This window comes from Crocodylus porosus, unplaced genomic scaffold, assembly GCF_001723895.1.
Source record: "Crocodylus porosus isolate Cpor-Errol unplaced genomic scaffold, CroPor_comp1, whole genome shotgun sequence".
Classification (NCBI taxonomy): domain Eukaryota; kingdom Metazoa; phylum Chordata; order Crocodylia; family Crocodylidae; genus Crocodylus; species Crocodylus porosus.
Genome location: NW_017728907.1, coordinates 17,836,441 through 17,857,267, shown reverse-complemented (window position 1 = coordinate 17,857,267; position 20,827 = coordinate 17,836,441). Strand labels below are relative to the sequence as shown.

The 20,827-nt window shown below is 46.0% G+C and overlaps 1 protein-coding gene across 1 annotated transcript in view; it reads right to left on the bottom strand.

Moving 5' to 3' along the window:
* Positions 1 to 20,827, bottom strand: part of PAPPA2 (pappalysin 2) — a 172,922-nt gene that overhangs the window by 94,324 nt on the left and 57,771 nt on the right. Inside the window, exons 4-6 of the mRNA XM_019530580.1 lie at positions 18,674 to 18,819; positions 5,404 to 5,697; positions 2,798 to 2,990 (exon numbers count right to left, since the gene is read on the bottom strand). Coding sequence (XP_019386125.1) covers positions 2,798 to 2,990; positions 5,404 to 5,697; positions 18,674 to 18,819 — 633 coding nt within the window. The remainder of the gene's footprint in view (positions 1 to 2,797; positions 2,991 to 5,403; positions 5,698 to 18,673; positions 18,820 to 20,827) is intronic.

Genomic DNA, 20,827 nt, shown 5'->3' with positions numbered 1-20,827 from the left:
GCTTTGACTTCAGTCGTGTCACAAATTCCTTGTAGGACCCTGGACAAGGCACTAAACATTCTTTGCCTCTGTTCCTCATCTGTATAATGGAGATGATAGTACCCCTTGGCTTGGCTTGTTAATTTGGGCTCCATGCTGTTTGAGATAGGACTGGTCTCACTGTGTGTGTGTGCGTATGGGACCCAGCACAAAGGATCTCAATTCTGACTTCTTGGGATCACCATAATAAAAATAAATAATGATATTAACCACTGGGGCAGCATTAATCTCACCAGTAGAGAGAGAGAGAGAGAGAGAGAGAGAAAATACTCCCTGCTTTAAGGAGTCTGTAAAATATTCCCTTTGATTGGTATGGATGGGTCTGTAGCACTGGCAAAGAACCTAACTGGATTTAAGATGGATCATGGTGAGTTAAATGAAAGGGGTTACATGGCATGATTGCCTGTGATGGGCAGAGTACGAGACTTGGTGGCCCAGCAGGTCCCTTCCTGTCCTATGTTTCTACTTTCATATCTTTTTCAATCATAAGCTTAGTCATTTCCTATCAGAACCATTCTTTTGATTACCCAAGTCCACCTAGTAGCTCAGAGTAGCCCAGGTTAGGTGATATGCACTTTTAGAAGCACTGACAAAACACTGTGTATATACCATTTGGTGCAGCATATGACTGATTATAGTATTCTGTGATTGTCCAGGAAGTCCTCAGCCATTGATTTTCTTTGAATTGGAAGGGAACAGATTTGTAAAATAGCTTTAGAGGGATGTGCAATTTCATTCATATTTGGAAAGGACTTTCAGTTGGTAGTTGTCAGAGAAATGCAAAGTATTATTCGTATTCTTTTCCAAACATCTTATGGGTGTACACCAATTGCAAATCACAGCTTCCACAAGTAGAGAATATCCACAAGGATTTATTCAAGCAAATATATAAGCATGTGCTTTGGTGTACCCCATTCACTTAAACACTTGAATTTGTGCTTAACTTTAAGTAGGTACCTACGACCCATCAAAGTTGATGGGATTTAAGTAGCACATGCATGAAGTTAAGCAGTTGTGAAAGCAGTTCACTGAATGGGCATGGACTGCTGAATCAGGGCCTTAGCTAGAGTCACTCTCATGCTTGTACGAGCATTTGCCTGGCTATTAATAATCAGAAGACTACATACAGCTATGTCCAAAGTTCATGAGAATCAGTGGGAATCTTTTCACTGACTTCACTGGGCTGTGGATTAGGCCCATAGTTCAATATACAGTGGGAATGTCTATATAAGAAGCTATGGTGACATAGCAACGTGATGCAGTGTCGGCAGTCACAAACCGTAACACCGCAGCTGCATCACTGTAGCAATGCACTCCCTCAGTATAGTGCACTGGTTTGGTGACACAGGAGCAAAAAACACCTGTGTGCTGCTGGCACGGTGCAGTGAGGGCTGTTACTGCGCTCTTATTTAGTGCTTCCTAAATGGCGGCACAGTAACAACAGTGCCATAGGGACACATGCAGATGTGCCCAGTGTTAAATATATAGGAACTCAAAAGCAGATGGATGTTCATTTGATATGGTCCAGATTCATAAACACAGGCACCTACCTAATTTCAGGACCGCAGTCTATACCTAGGCACTGATAAATATGAGTGGCCTAATTGTTCAAGCAGCAACCACAGGGTAAGATGAATGGGATTTGTGGGTGTCCGGCTTTTTGCCAGGCTAGGCATTTGGGGGCATTTATACACGTATGTTTGTCTGCTCCGACATGCCGGAAATCCAGTGCATCGGAGTAGACTTGATTAATAGAGTCAGTGGAGAACACATTTGCATAAATGATGAAATGCATGTCAGAGCTAAGAAAATGGCGGCAGTGCACTTTGAAACTAAAACACCTTCGATGTGTTTTAGTAGTTCAAAAGTGCACTACCACCATTTTCTCAGCACTGACGTGCATTTCACTATTTATGCAAATGTACGCAACGCAACATAGGGCACTTTTAAAAACACCTGGTGTTGTGTGGCATGCATGTGTGCATATAGTATAAGTGCCTAAATTTAGTTACTCATGTCTGAAAACATTATTGACATGCACAGAGTTACCCAGCAAAAGTTCATGACAGAGCTGGTAAAAGAACCCAGATTTTGAGGTTCCCTGTCCTGTGCCTTAACCACAAGACCATATTTCCTCCTTGTAAATCACTAGTTTATACAATACGTGCTAAGTGAAGCTCATTTTTTATTCCATGATTGTGCTCTGAGGTTGCATTTGGCATCATCTCTGCCAGCAGAAATCTCTTTGGCTTTCTCTCCCAGCACCCTGACAATGGAAAGTTTTCTGGAGGGCTCTTGTTCAACCCATAGGCCTACATGGCCATTAGAGTGGTACATACGCAGCTATATGTGCAATTTTGGCGGACACAGTTGGGAAGGGTTTTGCCTCATTCCTCCCTTTCTATGAGGCAGCTGCATGAATAGCTCTCTGCTCCCCATTTATTCAAACACAAAAGAACCAGGCAAAATGTGCCAGCTGGCACATGGTTTGAAGGATATGCCAACTCATCTTCATCACCTTCATTGACTTCTGAAATTCCCCAGTCTGGTGCCTTCTTCTCAGGAACCATGTTCAAATAAACAGTGTCAGGCACTTTGCAGTAGAAATAAGAACACATGGCTATTTAGGCATCCAGTTACAGGGGGCGTTCAGTGGTAGAACTACAGAATAGGTCTCCAGCCATCAGAGACTCTTGCTTTCCCTAGTGCATTTCAGTTGACACTGGTTTTCCTGCAGGCAAAGCATGAAACCTCTTACCTTTCATAGAGAATGCCACTGATGGGAGGCAGCCAGTACACTGTGAGGGAGTCTTGATCCTGACCAATGACCATTGGAGGCATGGGGATTGGAGTGGGCTTTCTGCTCTGGCTCCATTGCTGATACACCAGATCCAAATAGCAGTGCATCCGAGCCACCTGGTTTGGGGTGAAGCTGTCAGTGCAGTCATCATCTGGAAGAAAAGAGAAAAGGCTAAGAGAGTGTGGGGAGAAACCTGTTTGTGAAATGTGTTGAGATCCTCAGGTGACAAGTATTATCGTAACCTTTGCTATGAAGTGCAACCCCACTGCAACAGTCTTCTGAAGGACCAGAGGAGGCTGGATGGCTAGGGGGAATCCTAGTGGCTTGCGCTACAAGACTCCTCTCTTGTTATTTCTCAAATCTGCCACAAGATGGCACTATTTCAGCAGCCGCTGGCCTCGCAAATCCCCTAGCAGCATGGTTGTTTACAAGGGTCCTCCTTAACTCACACTGCATTAGAGCCCAGAGCGTAATAAAAGGAGCTTACTACACAGCAAGGAGTTGTTTTGGGGGGACAAAGAAAAAGGAAAGAAAGAAAATCAGTTGTTCGGATCAGACCTTGATGCATGTAAAAGAGGCATCATGTTTGCCACAGTGCATGACCTGCCTTCCAGACATCCCAAAGGTCCCCTCCTTGGAGTACAGAGTGGGAGCAGAGAGACAAAGCCACAGCTGATGGAGTGGCTGCATTGGGGCTAAGCCCATTCACACCAGCTGAACCTACAGTCCACGGCCTCATCGAGAGCATGACCCTGCCAGGACCCTCCCCTCAGGGGTAGCTGGGGAACACCAGAAGTTATCCTGTCCACTGCACAGCAATGTGGGTGGTGTGTAGGGGTACCACCCCTTTTTGACTGTCTGGTACCCTAGACCAGATTACTGTCAGTTGGGCGCGTGCCTAACCACTGAACAGGGTGTAACACAGCCAGTCCTGCAACTGGCTGCCTGTCAAAGTAATGACACCTCTGCCCCAGATCTTCTCAGTCTAGTTTGGCAGTATTTAAAGAACAAATCCTGAATCAATGGGAATTTGGAGGAGCAAGAGCTAGCCTTGGACTTTAACAAACTGAAAAACTAAAACAGTTCTCTGGAGACAGGAAATATTGGCGCAGATTTTCCCTTTATTCTTCCTCCAGTGTGCCTGCTCACGTAAATAGGAATCACTGTGCTGAAGTCAAAAGAGATACACTTGCTCATATCAGCAGAGGATCTGGCCCTTGGTTATTATCAGAATTGCAGAAATACCTAGATGTGGCACCTGAGGTCAGGGTCTCTGTGCCAGGTGCTGTGAACACATCTGGTGATTGTCTAGTCCTTGCCTCAAGGAACATACAGTCTACAGCACTAGTCTAGATGAGTGACACAGAGCCGGTCCACAGGGCAAATACAGTGTGCAGGGTCAGTCTACAGGTCCAACCCAGCACCTGGGGTCAGTCCAAGGGCCTAATCTGGTATACAGGGTCACGGTTCTCTCGCGTCTGGAAATGTAGTGGTAGGATGAGTGGCAGCAGGAACTGTGGCAATGAAAGCTACCTCCACTTACCGCACTACCACATTTCCACACCCTCTGGAAACCCTATGGGTCAGATTACACAGTTCCCTGGGCGCCCTCTGACTTATGGACCATGCTTTAACCACCTCTGATCTACACAGACAGAAGCTGGAGAAAAGAAGTGTTTTTGCCACACATATCTGTGCAACCAGCCTTGACAGCAGGAGAGATGGGCTCAATTCTTAACTACTGGAAGCATCTCCAGAAAAGGAGCTGCCATCATTTTCTGGAAACCTCAGAAGAATTAGACATTGTGTTTTCATGGCGCGAGCCTCAGGGAGAAAGAAGGAGAGTTGGTGTAGTGAGACAATAGTGCATGGATGCTCAGTATATCCAGAATCCCTTGTATCATCATCTTTGTGCAGTCACAACTCCAGTGGTCTCCGCTGAGTCCCAAGGACTAAATTCTATTGCACTTACCCAAGTATTATACCACTGCATCACCACTGTATGTCAGCAGAATAATCCCTGATAGAGGCTGAGGTTAAAGAAGCATCATCCTCAAGGGTCTGGCCTCCTTGTTAGCAGGGGTGGCCTGATTTCCAGATGTGCTGATTGCTCACACTTCCAATGGAAATCATTGATGTGTGACAGTGCACCACATTTCCGGAAACCAAGTCCCTTAGGTTCATTCTTTTAACCCTTATGCAGCATGTCAGATACTTATTATGGTTCATTTACAGATGGTTTAAAGATGGGTTTGAATGCCTTGAATTAAAGATGCTGGTTTCAGGCCACTTCCAGTGGTCTACAGAAAGTCACACAAGAATAGGGAAAAACACCCCACAGATGTCAACCAGGCATTGCCAACACACTCTAGGCCAGATCTTTAGCTGGCATAAATGGCATAGGCCCAATGCTGATCTTATGCCAGATGAGATTCTAGTCTGGATACCCAGAGGGGCCAACAACCAGAAAGAAATAAGCAAGGAATGAAAGGACCACCCAGACTGATGGGAATGAAACATGTGCTGAGTTTCTAGAAAAAGCTGCATCCATTGACTTCTGTTACCTGTGTAGCTCATGTAGTTGTTGAATGGGGTTCCAGAGAAATAAGCTTGGCCACAGGTGTCGTTGCTAGGCTCTGGATCATGGCAGAGTTTACTTTTGGGGGTAGGGGCTGTGTCAGCGCAGAGATCTCCCGTCTCCATGGAAGGTGCAATTTCCCTGCAGGGATCATCACAAGATTCCCTCTCACTCACTCCCTTAAAGACGTGGTAGAGCCCCAGAACATGGCCCACTTCATGGACCATGGTGTTGGTATGGCCAGGCATGCCATAATAAGATGGATTGAGGACCACGCCACCTGGAATTACAAGCAAAGTCAGTATCATTAAGAGACAGGCAAGAAGCAGCAGTTACCACTAACCTGTTATCATTTTTTTCTTCCTGATCACAAACAAGGCTGACTTCTGTGGAACTCAGCACCTGGGGAAAGTTGATCACCTCACAGGATCAGGTCCTTTGTGATCTGACCTAACACCTAGGTCATTAGGTCATCTCAGCTCTGCTCTTTTTTCATGTCTCTTCTGAGATAAAACTCTCAGCCATGTACATCCTTAAATATATTTCTCACCTGGCATATCAATTTGAGATTTGCAATGGTAATGCCATGACAGCCTCTGCCTCCCATCGGCTCCTCCACCCCCAGATCACTGCTCTGATGCTCCAATCAGACTGAGAATGACAGAGCTACTGGTGGTGGGGTTTCCTTCTCCCTGGCTGCTCCTGGGGTCCCCGGAAATGATGCCACTCCTGCATGCCCAGCTCCAGGTCCTACAACTGAACTGGGGGGAGGACGGTGGGATAGGGAACTGCCAGGCATCTACCAGGCCCAGTGGGGGCTGCATCTAGGTGTGTGGTGGCATGGACTGCAGAGACCCTGGAAGCAGACAAGGAGGAGGAACCCCTCCTGCTTCTGCCACTGCCACTGCCACTGCCCTTGGGGTGACTGGGGTGGCAGGGCAGTGATCTGGAGGTGAAAAGGCTGCGTGTGAGGTGGAGGGTGGATCCAAGGGCTGATGGGCAGCAGCAGGGTGATTTAGAGGGTGGAAGGATGACCCTCCCCCACTCCTTCCTGTCCTATACTGTGGCTAGAGAGCAGGCAAGCATGGCAGGCATGGAGCAGGCTTGCAGCCCCTGCCCACATGCCTGCTTGCCAGCCCTATAGCAACAGGTCTGGGCAATGCACATTAGGCTATAACCCTGAATGTGTGGCTGATCACTAGCACTGGCTAAGCTTAACACAGAATAACATTCCTTAAAATGAGCACCTGCTACCTCTAGCAGGTAATCTCACACCTAGCAGCTAAGGACTAAATTCAAAATTGGGTATAAAGTGATGCAGATTAAAACCCAAAAAGAGATGGGTCTGCTAACTACCACACTGAATTTGACTTTAAATGTATTATTCATTTTGGAGCGGGGATTCAAAAGCACCTAGTGAAAGGCAATCCAATAAGTCAATCACGCCATGTGCTCCTCACCCATTCACAAGCTTCTGAACCCTCCCTCCCCTCCTCCCCCCTTTGTTTTCAGTGGTGCTTTAGTGTTGATGAAGCTGCCAGCTTGAATAAACTGGAGCCTTCTGTTCATAGCCACTACAGTGCAAGCCTACCCATACTACCTCCACTGAGTGTCCTCATTCTTAATTACAGAACTCAGGAAAAGGCTGTTTATCTTCATGCAAGCCCATTCAATCCCTAGTCTCTTTGCCAGGACTATCAGCAAAGCTGGAAACTGGGTAGGGATTTACAGGGACATGTTGACACCTACTGATGGAAAGCAAAACTGAGACTCACCAACTCACTCTTCATAGCTTACCAAGTAGCCTTCCCCAGTGGTAACCATGACGTGACTGACACCAACATGAATGCGTCCAAGTCAAGCCTCCTAAGGCATTCCCTGCCTTAAAGAATGTGTGTTTTCCTTTCCTAAAAACTGCACATGGATTTAATGCTTACACAAGTGAGGGGCTATTAGGATGGATCAGAGCCAAACATAGCATAGCATTCCCTATGCACCCTCCCAATGCATTGCAGTCCTGACCCTGAGCACCCTCCCTGTTCTTACAGCTCTGGGTCTGTGCTATATTGGATGGAAATATTTTCCATTGGGAACATTTTTTATGTAAAGTTGCTTTTTTTCCATCTAAACTAAGACAATTTCTGGCAGAAGTTTTCATTTCTTCTGAAATTTTAAAGTTTTTTGACAGAAAAATTATAAAGAACAACAAAGGGAGGTTTCCCTCCTCTTCACCCTCTCTCTTCTTTTTTCTATTTTGCTACTGGAAAAGGGAGAAAAAACAAGGGAGAATTCAAAGACGTTGGGTCAGCAAGGCAGCCTAAGAAGATAAATCATTGCAGCTGAGAGACAGCAGTAGTAGGCATACTCAGGCTAATGCTAATTTAGCTAGCCCAGATGTTAATGCAGTGAGATATGGGGAAGTATACAAGCTCACCCAGAACCCTCAAGCAGCTAGCATTTGCTGAAGCTTGTTCTGTCCTGTACTCACTTTTGTTGATATGCTTGCTAGCTACATCCAGCCATTGTGGAATCATGCCTCCAAATGCAATGCAGACATAGCCTCAGGCAGGTTTGATTGAACTCTAGTCTCTGGACCAACTTGCTACACTACTGAGCTACCTCAGGTCTCTTCCTTTTGCTCAAACCTAGAAACAGGATATCCTTTCTAAGGGACAGCTTCGTTCTGATTGTATTGTTCTTGGGTTTACGCCAGCATGACTGGCTGCATCAAAGAAGCTACACCAGATGTGCACTAGGGTGGGACTGAGATCAGGCATGAAGAGGTAAATTCTACCCTGATCTTTGTCCTGAGATGGTACTTCAGCAAGGGCAGGATTTGGTTTAGAGGCCCCGGATTTGCAATCTATTACACCAGTATAAATCCCAGGCGACTCCACTGAAGATGCTCTGGGCTTACAATCATTCTATGGAGCACTGGTTCTATAGCACTTTTTCACGCACAGCCACCTCGCCCCCATATCTGCTCTCACTTTACAAGTGAGCTGTAGCCCGCTAGCTGGAAGCCATTCTTATATAGGCTGTGGGCTCCTGAGATAAATTTGGTAATTTGTAAAACAGCAGTGCACATATGACACTGCAAAATCAAAGAACTGTATTGCCATTAATCAATTAGGTGAGACCGTTCTGGAGCTTAAATACTTCTTGATTGTTCTTCCTGCTGTTTCTCCCAATATGGCATAGCATCCTGGTTCGTGGGGGCCCTGCAGCCTCTGGGACAAAGAGGTGATAAAGTGACAGAGGGTCCCCGGTGAATATGCACCTAGACGAGAGGGTCCCAAGGTCCCAAACACACACACTTGCTGACATCTCCATGGGAGTCACAAGAACAGGGGGATTTTCAGAGCATGGTGGGGGGTAGGCCAATGAGACTGATAGGTTTTACAGGTTCTGGTTCCTGTTTTATCCACCATGTTCTTTATGCTCTTTTTAAATACAAGGATGTAACTGAATGTAGTTTCCCTATTTCCTCGGGGTGGGGTGTTTGCACAACTGGGCTATCAGCTGGCTGCCACAAGCCCCAGGGATGTGTCAGCACCTGGATTGCAAGCTAAAGCTGCCTTCAGCACTGCCCAAACAAGTGCCAGGGGAGCAAACTAGCCTTCCACAGTGCCACAATTTGGGCAGAAGTTTCCTAACGCAGTCCCTGCACAGGTTGCTGCGCTGCCACGGGGTTGACTCACAGCCATGTTCTATGCCAAACCAATGCAAGCTGCACGGTTTTACCTTTTACCCATTTTCTCATCCAGCTGCACCTGAAAAGCAGTGTAGGCCACCCACTTACTTCCCTGAAGCATCCAACAAAACTGCACACCAGGGCTGAGTTTGGCTCATCCAGGTTACCAAGAGGAAAGACCTTCTTTCCCCTGCTAGAAAGGCCAAGGGTGAGTGAGCAAGGGGGCACTCATTCAAAAGGAAACCCTAGCAAATCAATAGAAACCTTTTTCACATTTTAATCAAAACAAAGTACAAGAGGGGGGAAAAAAGCCACTCTCCAGCCAAACCCAAGTCTGAGCAAGGCAGGAGGCTCCCTGCCCAAGGGCTGAGAGGAGGAATGCGCATGCAAAAAGAAACTAATGCTCATAAATACATGAATGGGATGTTAAGAACCGGCATTAAACCTGCAGCACTGACCGCGAAGAACAGCAAATCAATCCATCCGGGTCTGATTGCTCGGGGCACCAGGGGCCCTGAAATCTAATATTCCCACCTTCACACAGAAATCTGAAACTTTCCACTCCAGGGGAATATAACGTTATTCTAATAAGGAAAGAGAGCTGCTGCCGACAGCAACTGCCAAGACCCTGTGCCCATTTCCCCCCCGAAAAGGAAAGGCACGGTTTTTTTAAGCTAATGAATGGATGGAATAGGAAAAGAGGAAGGACTATGACCCCCCTCCCTGAATTTCCCTTCACTTCCTCCATCTGTGTTGCTCCCTGGTGAGCAAAGAATATCAACAAGCAAACTGCCCCGAACCAGCAGGACTGCCCTTAGTGCAGGCCCCTAAAAGCAGCTCCAGAATCTGCAATCACTAAAAAAAGGGCCTGCACTAGGGGGGTGAACACACACACACACACAATCCCACTGCAATAAATCTATTCCCCTTCATTTCCTTCCACCCAGCATCCCACTTCATTGCTGCCTCACCTTTTTTCCCTCCTTTACTTTCACTCTGTATAAACCTGTGGGACTGACTTAAAGACTGATTTATGTGTTTTTTAAATGAAACCCTCACATCAAGCCAGGGCACTCCATGGACATCTTTACATCACCCAAGTGCACTAACCCTGCCAAACGCAAGCCTTTGCCTTACCCTTCACACAAGCTTGACCTTCATCAAAGCCTGTTAAGCTAAAGGTGCTAGTGATGTTACAGAGGCCTGGCTTTGTAATGACACCATTACACATCAGACTAGCAACAGGTGTTTAATGATTTCGCAAAGGCCTGTGCTTTGACTTTGAGATTAACCTTTCATGCTAAAGGTGCTGAGCTAAGACACCCTCTGAAGGCTAAACCTCAATGTCACTGAACAGTCTGAGGCATCCGATCAGCAGCCATCACAACAGCATCTGCGTTGACATCCATCCTCCATGCTACACTGCATGAAGATGTGACTTCAGAAAGGCCCTATTACCATACCAGCTGGTTAAAGGAGTTCAACCATGGAGTTCACAAAAGACTTTTCCCTTGGAATTCACTGGTACATCAAAGCAACACAAAACAATATGCCTAGGTTTACAACTGTTTAGCAGAACAAACGCATCAGAGTACATTGGTGAATCTGGCCTTTACATGCAAGACCTTTACTGGTACTATGCACAATGTTGGAGCAGTGATCATTCACTTGCTGAGTTCCAATGCTGCTTTGCCCAGAGGGCTCCTCCTGCCCTTCTACCTCTGTTGCTCTGGTGGTGCTGCCTCAGTACACCAGGGCAACCCTATAGCTGTGTTACAAGGAGCTCTTCAGGCACTGATCCTTAGAGCTAGCACATAGCTGGGCTCTCTTTACACAAAACAGCAACAGTTGGGCCAAATAATACATCAATGTGAACTTGACACACATATCCAAATTATACCACAGAGTCACTATACAGGCAGTCCTCAGACTTATGACACAACTGGTTCCTGAAAACCACATCTTAAGTTGAAATGTTGCAACTCGGAACCAATTTTCTTATAAGAAACAATGTTATAAATGGGGGACTGGGTCCTGAACCAAGGCCCGATACCCTGTTTTCACCAAAAATACCCCAGAATTTTGTACTTGATCAATTAGAGATGAGTAATATAGCTACAGTAATGTATTTATATTGTAAATAGCAATCATATTGATTTGGAAGGATTTCTTTGAGGTGACTTTGCTGGACTGTTTGAAGGGCTCTTGGTTGGACTTTTTGAAGGGTTCTTGGCTAGAGTATTATCAGGAGTCTTGGCTGCAGGTTTTTCTGGAGTCTTGCCTGCTTTCTTAAAGGAAGTATCCAAGGAAATTTGGACAGATGTTCTCCAGGGAGATGAGTGATGCAGTGAACTTGTTCACTGGAGTGTCGTTGCATCTGATCAAGCGTTGTAAAGTTGAAACTAATGTCATAAAGTTGAAACAGGGTATCAGTTTATAAATGTTGTAAGTGGGAAACATTGTAACTCGAAACGTTGTAAGGTGAGGACTGCCTGTAATCAACGGAGTAAGTGCATGCACTCTACCTAGAGAGGCAGGCCCCATTTAGGAAGCTACAGACCTTCAGTGTCACAATGGCACATTTAGGGAATCATCAGTCTCAGCCCATCTTTAGTCCATTGCAACTCCAGCAAGAGGTTACAACAGTAATTAATAATATAATATAATAATTAATAATTTGGCTTAATTATAACCTTATTCCTTTAAATATAGTTTATGTCTTTGATTTTAACTCAATGAAAAATGTGAAGTACCTGCATATTCCATTATTAGGATACTTTGGAATGAAGAAAAGATATGTCACAAAGGCTGCTAACAAACATGGAAAATAAAAAACAGTGCTTTGTGGGAAGAGGAATTGCACCAGTCTGTGCACTTCAGTATGGCTTTTTGGTGCTTTTATTGAATAGTTTATTGAATCCGCTATTTGATTAAAGCACCAAAAAGCCCTACTGAAATGCATGAGCTATACAGATGTTGGGCAAGCCAGGTCAAACTGACATGATTCCTCTTCTGAACATGTGCTGCGCTCATTGAGGAGATGTGCGAAGCTGAAAGTAAAGTGCTGTTTTTCCCTGCACATCTGTCACCAGCCAAAATAATAAACTTAAATGACAGTTTTAAATTAAGCTTCAGTTCATAAACTAATTAATATATTTACTTATAAACTTCCAGAAAATTAGCTGGACTCAAAAGGGAAGTGCTGTAAGTTTGGGGACAACATGCTTTATTTTTCATATAGAACAGAGGCTGAAGCCCTGCTTGCAATGGCAAAATTGGATTCAACTTGAACTATTTCAAGTTGATGACACCAAACTCTGGGGTAAAGCATCCACACCTGCGGACAGGAGGGTGATCCAGGCTGACCTTGACAGGCTCAAGAAATGGGCAGATGAGAACCTGATGGTGTTCAACACCGAAAATGCAAGGTTCTCCACCTTGGGAGGAAAAGCCAAGGCGGAGAACCTTCTGGAGCCCAGAATTGGATGCAGTACTCCAGCTGCAGCTTCACCAAAGCCGAGTACAGAGGGAATATGACATCCTGGGATTTGCTTGAGAAGCATCTATGGATACAAGCCAGAGTTTTGTTCACTTTACCAGCTGTGATGTCACATTGGTAGCTCATATTCATATTGCGGTCAATCATGACCCCCAAGTCCCTTTTGGCCGTGGCGCTAGTGCATGTAGCACTGTTGAGCCTATAAGCATGATGCGGGCTCCCCCCCCCACCCCCAAGGTGGAATACCTTGCATTTTTCTGTATTGAATGTCATCAGGTTTTTATCTGCCCATTTTCTGAGCCTGTCTAGGTCGGCTTGGATCACCAGCCTATCCTCAGGTGTGGACGCTTTTCCCTAAGGTTTAGTGTCATTGGCAAACTTGGCCAGTCCGCTTCTGACACCAATGTCCACATCATCAATAAAGATGTTAAAGAGTATAGGTCCAAGGACAGAGCCTTGGGGGAGCCCACTGGTCACAGAGCACCACGGTGATTTACTGCCATCGATTACCACCCTCTGGGTCCGACCTCCTCAGCCATCAGTCTGTGATGCAGCCGAGGCCGCAGTTGGCCAATTTTTCCATGAGAAGATCATGGGACACCAGATCAAAGGCTTTTTTAAAGTCCAGATACATGACGACCATCTCTTCTCCCTTGTCCAGGTGATAGGTCACCTGGTCATAGAAGGAGATGAGACTGGTCAGGCAAGACCTACCTGCATCAAACACATGCTGGCTATCCCTCAGGATGTTGCTATCAGCTAGTTTGTCAAGAACGGTCTCTCTGAAAATTTTTTCCAAGATCTTCCCTGGGATAGAGGTCAGGCTGATTGGCCTGTAGTTCTCCAAATCTACTTTCCTCCCTTTCTTGAAGATAGGCACCACATTGGCCTTCTTACAATCTTCAGGCACTTCACCAGAGCGCCAGGAGTTCTCAAAGATCTGTGCCAGGGGCTGGGCTATGATGGCTGCCAGCTCCTTAAGTCCCCTGGGATGCAAACTGTCTGGGGCAGCTGACTCGAAGGTGTCCAGCCTCTCAAGGTGTTCCTTTACATGCCCTACACTGATGTAGGGTATAAATTCACCCTCACCCTGGCCATCCTGCATCGTGTCAAGCAGAGTGGTCCCTTTGGGCTGCTGAAAAACTGCCCAAGATCATCAGAGTCTGGACAAGAGTTTCAGTTGTGAGGATGGATGGAAAAGGCTGTTTCTTAGCTATATTATGCAGAAAGTCTCTCAAATATTTACTTTAGAGCTAGGATGTGGGGACCAAGAGATTTGGATCCAAGTAACAAGTGAGTTGGTAATGTAGTCCACAGGGAAAAAAGAAGATAGCAGGAAGATGGAGTGGAATGGAGGGAGGGGCAGTTAAGAACTCTGTTTTGAGCTTGAGCTTATCTTTTATGAGGGGATACCAGACATAGCCTGAGATTTTTGTCTAGACAGAAGGATACAGGTCTGGCATGGGGATCTGCTAGATCAGGGGTCAGCAACGTTTTTGGGTAGAATGCCAAACACACCCACAACCTCGACTTGTAAGATGTTAGCATGCCAGGGGTGTGTGGCAGGGAGCTCTGGGGGGCCTGATCCTTGTTGTGGCAGTGAAGCCCCGGCCACATCCCCACTGTCCACCCTGTGCCATGCATGCCAAGCAACATGCCTTCACGTTCCACATTCTGGGATGTGTGCCGGGGGGTCATCTATCCCTATGCTAGATCTGTGAGTCATCAGTGTAGAGAAAACAGCTCAATGTCCACTTCTAGATGATGCTAAGAACACAGCCCTCTAGGACACCCACAAGATGAGCGAGGGATGAGAAGGATTCTCTGTGAACACATTGAAGGGAAAATTAGAAAAGAGGAGAGCCAGGAGAGGGTAGAGTCACAGAAGACAAGAGAGAACAAGAATTGAAGAAGAGCAGAATTGAACATTTCAAGAGAACCTGGGCAAGTAAAAGAGACTAAGAATTTGAGCTCTGGGTAAGAAAAACACATGGATTGGCAAAAGCAGTCTTAGCAGAGTGCAGGAGGCAGAAGCCAGATTAGTGAAGGTCTTGAAGGGAATTCAAAGGGAGGAAGTCCAGTCAGTGATGGCAAACAGTGCTTTCAAAGGCCCAGAGATGCTGGGATATGGGAAATGGCACAGTAGCTGGAGAAGCAAGTGGGATCAAGGGTAGTGTGTTCTCTCTCTTCCTCCCTCTCTCTCTCTTTTAACAGGAGAAATGACAGCATGTTTTTAATGAGAGGGGGAAAAGCCAGAGGAGAGAAAAGGAGGAGGTAAGAGAGTGTTCACCGAGGGAAGGGTTAGAGAGAAAGGGCATATGAGAGAGTCTTGTGTCTGACAGGGGAGTTGGACAGCCGTGTCACAGTGTATCATAGTTTCATTTTAGAAGAAATCACTGAGATCCTGGCCAGAGAGAGAAGTGGAGGTAGGAGGAGAAGGTTTGACAGCGGGCAGAAAGGTAGTAAAGAGGCAACTCACATGGCAATTGTGGGGATCCAGTTAAACTGAAGTAGCAGAGGAGTTTCACTAGGATGATGGCAAAACTGAAGGAAGAGAGAACAAATCTGTAATGAAAGAAGTCAGCCTATTTGGGGCTTTCAACCAAAGATGCTCCACTGCCTGGGAGGAGGACGGGAGGAAGTAGATATAGGCACCTCCTGCTTAATGCTCTTTCACTTAGCTCTATTTCGCTATAACGCTCATTTGAAATTGACACCCGATTTAACTTAGTGCTCAGCGAGTTTCACTATAGCACTTGCGGTCGCCATTTTGGGTCATTAAAAACAATTGCGGTCGCTATCTTGGGTCGTCATATACTTTTGGTTTTGCTTAACACTCCTTTCATTTAATGCTCAGTTTTTCAGGAACCAATTAAGAGCACTGGGCAGCGGTTGCCTGTATTGGTAGAAGCCAGGGTTGGTGGTGAGCTGAGCAGACCTCACAAGAGAATAAGAATAGGAGCTCAAGGAACAGGAAGAACCAAGCACCAAAGCTCTGCAAGAAAGGGAAGAACAGGCATGTCCCCTTTTTATCTGATTACTCTCAAGTAAACACTACTCTCTCGTGTCCCCTCCCCTGCTTCTGGTCATTGTTACCGACTTCCTCTAAACTGGTTCTGTTTCCGCTATGTTTCTTCTGAGATAAGAAGAACTATACACACAGGTAAAGTTGATCACTGATTTACACGCTGGCCTTATAACATTCTCAATTTTCTTCTCTCATTTTTTCTAGCCCCCCAACATTTTCCTTACTGCTGTGCTCTGGGCAGAGGTTCTCATTGACATCTTTGGGTTCCTGCTCTACATGGTTCAATTTATTTACAACCTTGCAATGCACGGGAGTCATTCAATGAGCCTCTTCCAATACCTACTACCTCATGTTTCCCAGCAATGAATTTCAGCTGCTTCTATGTTCCCCATTCATCTGGCTTGGTTATGGTTAGTTCCCCTCTGATATTTCCAAGATTCTGAACTTGGACTCATTTCAGGTTAGTCAAGAGTGATCCCCAACTACTTACTTCTTTCTCCCTTTTCCAGAATGTTAGTAGTTTCATTAAACCTCACCATCTTTGGGTGCGCCATGTTGTTAATCTGCCAGTTAAAAACAGCCCATTTAACCCTATGCTGTTTTCCATCAAATTCCCTGCCTAACACACACTATACAAAGTGCTGTTTGTGTAATGGAGCCTCCTCAGTATGCCAGCCAGCCGCAGTGTGCCTCAGTGTGGGTGCTCTGCAGTGCACACCCAGGGGTGCCTTCTCCCCTGTCTCCGTGTTTGTCCCAGCGCATGCTATTTTGGTGTGCTTTGCACCATGTTTTTTTCTGGGGGTTTTTTCTTTGCTATTTGGAAATCCCAGGGGCAAATTTTGCCCCTGAACTGCAAATTAGCAGAGCTGCACACAGTTTAATGTGCAAAATATAAGCACAGTTTAATGTGCAACATGTGCACTTTGTGCCCCGACAAACTGCACATGCCTGCATGTGTAGACTCAGACATTAAATCTAAAAACCATTCATGCCAGAGTGTTGAGGAAGGTCAAATCCAGATGCAAACTTCCCAGTTCTGGCTTAATGCCAAGACAACCCCTCTTTTCCCCTCCAAACTTTGCTGAAGTTTGGCTCCAGATCTTGATCCTAACTTCACAACTGATGTCCATCTCTGCTTAATCTTATTTCTGGGATCTGAACTCTAGTCCCAGATGTAAATGTAAGCCTTTGATTCATCCAACTACTTGCCACTCTTTTGTACACTAGAAAGTAAAGCAACTGACAGTGTCCCAAAGAGAATGAGTAAGGCTGAGGAGCTGGTTGTAAGAAGATTACTGGCAAACCCAAGTAGTTTAGAAAGTCATTTCTGGGAGCAGAGTTCATGGCGATTTGCCTTTTTTAACAAACAATTATAGCAATCTGCAATTGAAAAGCTGGTCCTGAAATCCACTGAGCTGTGAGCTTTCAGCACACTGAAGAAGGAAAACTGGCAAAAATAACATTAAAACTGGTCTCTAATGATCATGTAAAACTTTTAGGGTTGAACATCCTGCACTTGTAAAAGCAGAAGGTCTAGATCTGGCGTGCAGGTGCCAGGGGTAATTACTTCCAGTTACTTATTGAGAAACACTTAAGATGTTTTGACTGCAAAGTGTAAAATACTCTGCCAGAAAAGCCTGAGACTAAAGAGGCAGAAAGTGAGAGAGGCACTGTGAAAGCAAAAAAAAGAAGAAAAAAAAAAGAAACGAAGGAATGAATGAAGAAAAAAGACAACAACAACAACCAAAAGAAGGAAACATGAACCACATTTAAATGCCCCTTCCCTTTGGGAAGCAACTTCTACTAACCCAGTGATATTGGGACTGACACTAAAGGCCGACCCTGTAGGTGGCTGAAATCTGAGGGAGTCTAGCCATCAACTTCAGCAGATGTTGGCTCAGGATGAAAGCAAGTGACCAGACCTGCCGTTTGCCTGCTCATGGGTCATTTGAGTCTCCAGTTGGTTGGTTGTCCTTGAAATAAATAGAAACCTGGAAAATCATATACACTGTTGATCTACACTACGACTGTAAGCCTGGTGCCTCCCTTTCCTTTCCTTTCATGCTGCATCATCTGCAATGTCTTGCCTTTCTACTGGATTTGATAGTGGTGAATACTAAGATGCAAGAGGGAACAGGACCCTCCTTCTGACCTTGTTCACTCCATGTGAGCATGTATCAGATGTATAACTCTGTGGTCACAAAGAAAGAAAATCTGAAGAACTTTTTTGAACTTCTGAAAACTTTTATTTGGCTTCATTGCAACAAGTTGGGACCGAGTCATCTTTCATCCTAAGCCCAAGGGCTGCCTTAAGGCTTTTGGAGGTCATGGACATAGTGTTGATTGGGGGCCTCTAAGCAATTAATCAAGGGAAGTGGTGCTCGCTTCTACCCTGGGGGTCTTCAAAAGGAGGCTAGATAATCACCTACCCAGGGTCATTTGACCCCAGCTTTCTTTCCTGCCCATGGCAGGGGGTCACACTTGATGATCTGCTCAGGTCCCTTCCGACCCTACCGACTATGAAACTATGACACTATATGACAATGGTCGTGCTTGAGTGCCCAAGTCCTGCATTATCCCATGCCCAGTGGGCCCATGACTTGTGATGGCACTGCTAAGCCTACTCCTTACATTCTGCACCCTGAACCTCCCTCTGTGCACATCCTCAAACTCCTTTGTTACCGCCACAGTCAGAGACTCTTACTTTGCCTGATGCTTCTGTTAATTTTCTTGTGGTCCTTTCCATAGGCCCTCTGGCAAAGCATCTTTCTTCCTCTCTTCTGCCCGCTTCCTGAGGGATCAGTTGACTCAAATGTGACAGCTTCCCGGCTAAGTGGCTTGCATGACTCCTGCCTCTGAAGCCCAGTGAGGTCAATCAGAACCATTCCATTGATTTCAATGGGCTTTCAAAAATCAGATCTCTGTTCCCGCTGCCCTCTCCATCCCCTTTGTGAGCAGTAATTAGGAGCTATCCTCTGTGGATCAGCCATAGGGAGACACACAGACTCACGTGTTACATGAGGGAGCTGCCTTACCCAGGTGGCTGAGGGCTTCTTTATCCCATGGCCAGGTGGCGGCACCAGCCAGCTCCTCCCGTACTGAACTGGCAAAGTAGACATTGAGGAAGTGTGTGCTGTTCAACTGCAGCGCCTCCTTCAGCTCCTTCACACTCATGTAGGCCCTGCAGGGACAGGGGTTGGGAGACAGTCAGCAAAAGTATCAATGCAGCAGGAAGGAATAGACTGGTGCAGGGCAACATCATAGGAAACGTGCATGAATAACAATAACAGCAGCAGACCTGGAGAACCCATCACAAGCTTTCTGTGAGGGCCAACAAACAGTAGGAAAGTCTGAGAAAGTTTGGATAATTCTATGGAGATTTCCCACAAGATTGTGAACTCCTTCCCTTAAAGCTGTGTCACAGCATATTTGTTGAAGGGTTTGGGCAGGCTGCAATTAAGCAAATATAAATCATTCTTGTTAACCATCGTAGTTCCATAGTTTAAAGTGGAGTTCTGCTCCTAGAGTAGGCATGTACATTTGGACAATGGGACAAGGAAACCCAAAAGATGAGTGAAAAGAGAAGGGAGAGAAATGGAAAGAGAAATAAATGAGTGGCTCCAGGGGACAGAGAACAGGGAAAGACTGCCTCAGAGAAGGGAAAGGGAAGGGGCTGTAACATAGAGAAAAGAGAAGGGGAACACTAGAGATAGAAAAGGGGATTGCTCTAAAAAAAGTGAGGAGGAAAGGTAGAAATATACTAGCTTATTTTAGGAGTCACCTCAAGTCTCCTTAGAAGGCCAGAATCCCCTTGAAACAAGCATGGAGGAAGATTCTTGCTTTTTCTCTCTCCCTCTACTCCTACCACATTTATCTTCTTCACTGACAAACCCTCGCTGCTGCCCTGCCGTAGGACTTTTATACCATGTCCCCGGTGTGCTAGCTCTCTGAGCATCCACCCAAGCAATGGAGGCTGAAGGACAAAGCCATTCAAATGGCACAGGCAAGTGCAAAATAGAGCCTGCTGGGGCAGACAAGCTGCCTGCCAGCTGGCCAAAGAGTGAATACAATGAAGGTGAAACTCTGCAAAAGCCTCTTTGTCATTCATTGCAGTGAGACTGCAAAACCACTAAGCCCATCTCTGGAGGATTGAGGTGACAATAGGATCAGGCATGGCACTCACCGTCACACCAACTTAGGTACAATTCATAATGGCTGTCAGGCCTCATGCTGGCCTGTTCTAGGGATGATGCCAAGCTGCACCAGGATCTTCTCAGAGGACTCATGTTTCAGGAAGGCTCATAGTCTTCTAGAGCATCTGCCCCACAAAGAGATCATGCCTGTCCCCCTGCACCTGGCCAACTTTTTCTGGTCAGTTCAGAGTGGACCTCACCATGATTCCACCAACTTCCCAATCTCCTTTACAACAGGCAACAAAAGGGCACGAAGGCAGCAGCAATGCCTGACCCCTACAGGGAGAAGCTAGATTGGAGAGGGGATTATGCTGTCAACCCTCTTCCTGGCCAGCTGTGCCAGGGCTAGATGCAAAGTTACTCTTATAGGGAATCTTATCATCACCTTCTGAAGTATCTGGCCAAACTACAAACTGGACAGTAAGTGAGTTAAACAGAGCCTGTTGGCTTAGAAACAGTATTTAAAGGCTTGTTTTGGGGGGAATTGGCTTATAGGTATAGATATATGGATTATAAGGGTTCAAGATGAGCAGCAGGGGTTAACAGATTTGTAAGAGCCTGGGCTTCACAAGCATTGTGAAGGAGAATACAAAAGCAGAGACTTGAGAATAACAAAGGGTCCCTCCCTGTTCCTTCTCATCTCCCACCTGGGTTCCTCCTCCTTCTCCTCCCCAAGTGGGGTCCCCACCCCCATCTCTGTCCCGCAGGAAGGGTCCCCAAGGCCACCGTGGACCAAGGGCATACCAGTAGCCCGTCTCATCCACCCCACTGGAGGGGGGCTGTGGGCCTTTGCATCCCACCTCCAGACTGCTGACACCTAAGAGAAAGAGCCTCAGAGTGCAACCTGTATCTTCACCAGATGTACTTTAACTCTAATAGTTTCATAGTTTCATAGTTTCTAGGGTCAGAAGGGACCTGAGCAGATCATCTAGTCCGACCCCCTGCCATGGCAGGAAAGAGTACTGGGGTCAAACGACCCCAGCAAGATGTTCATCT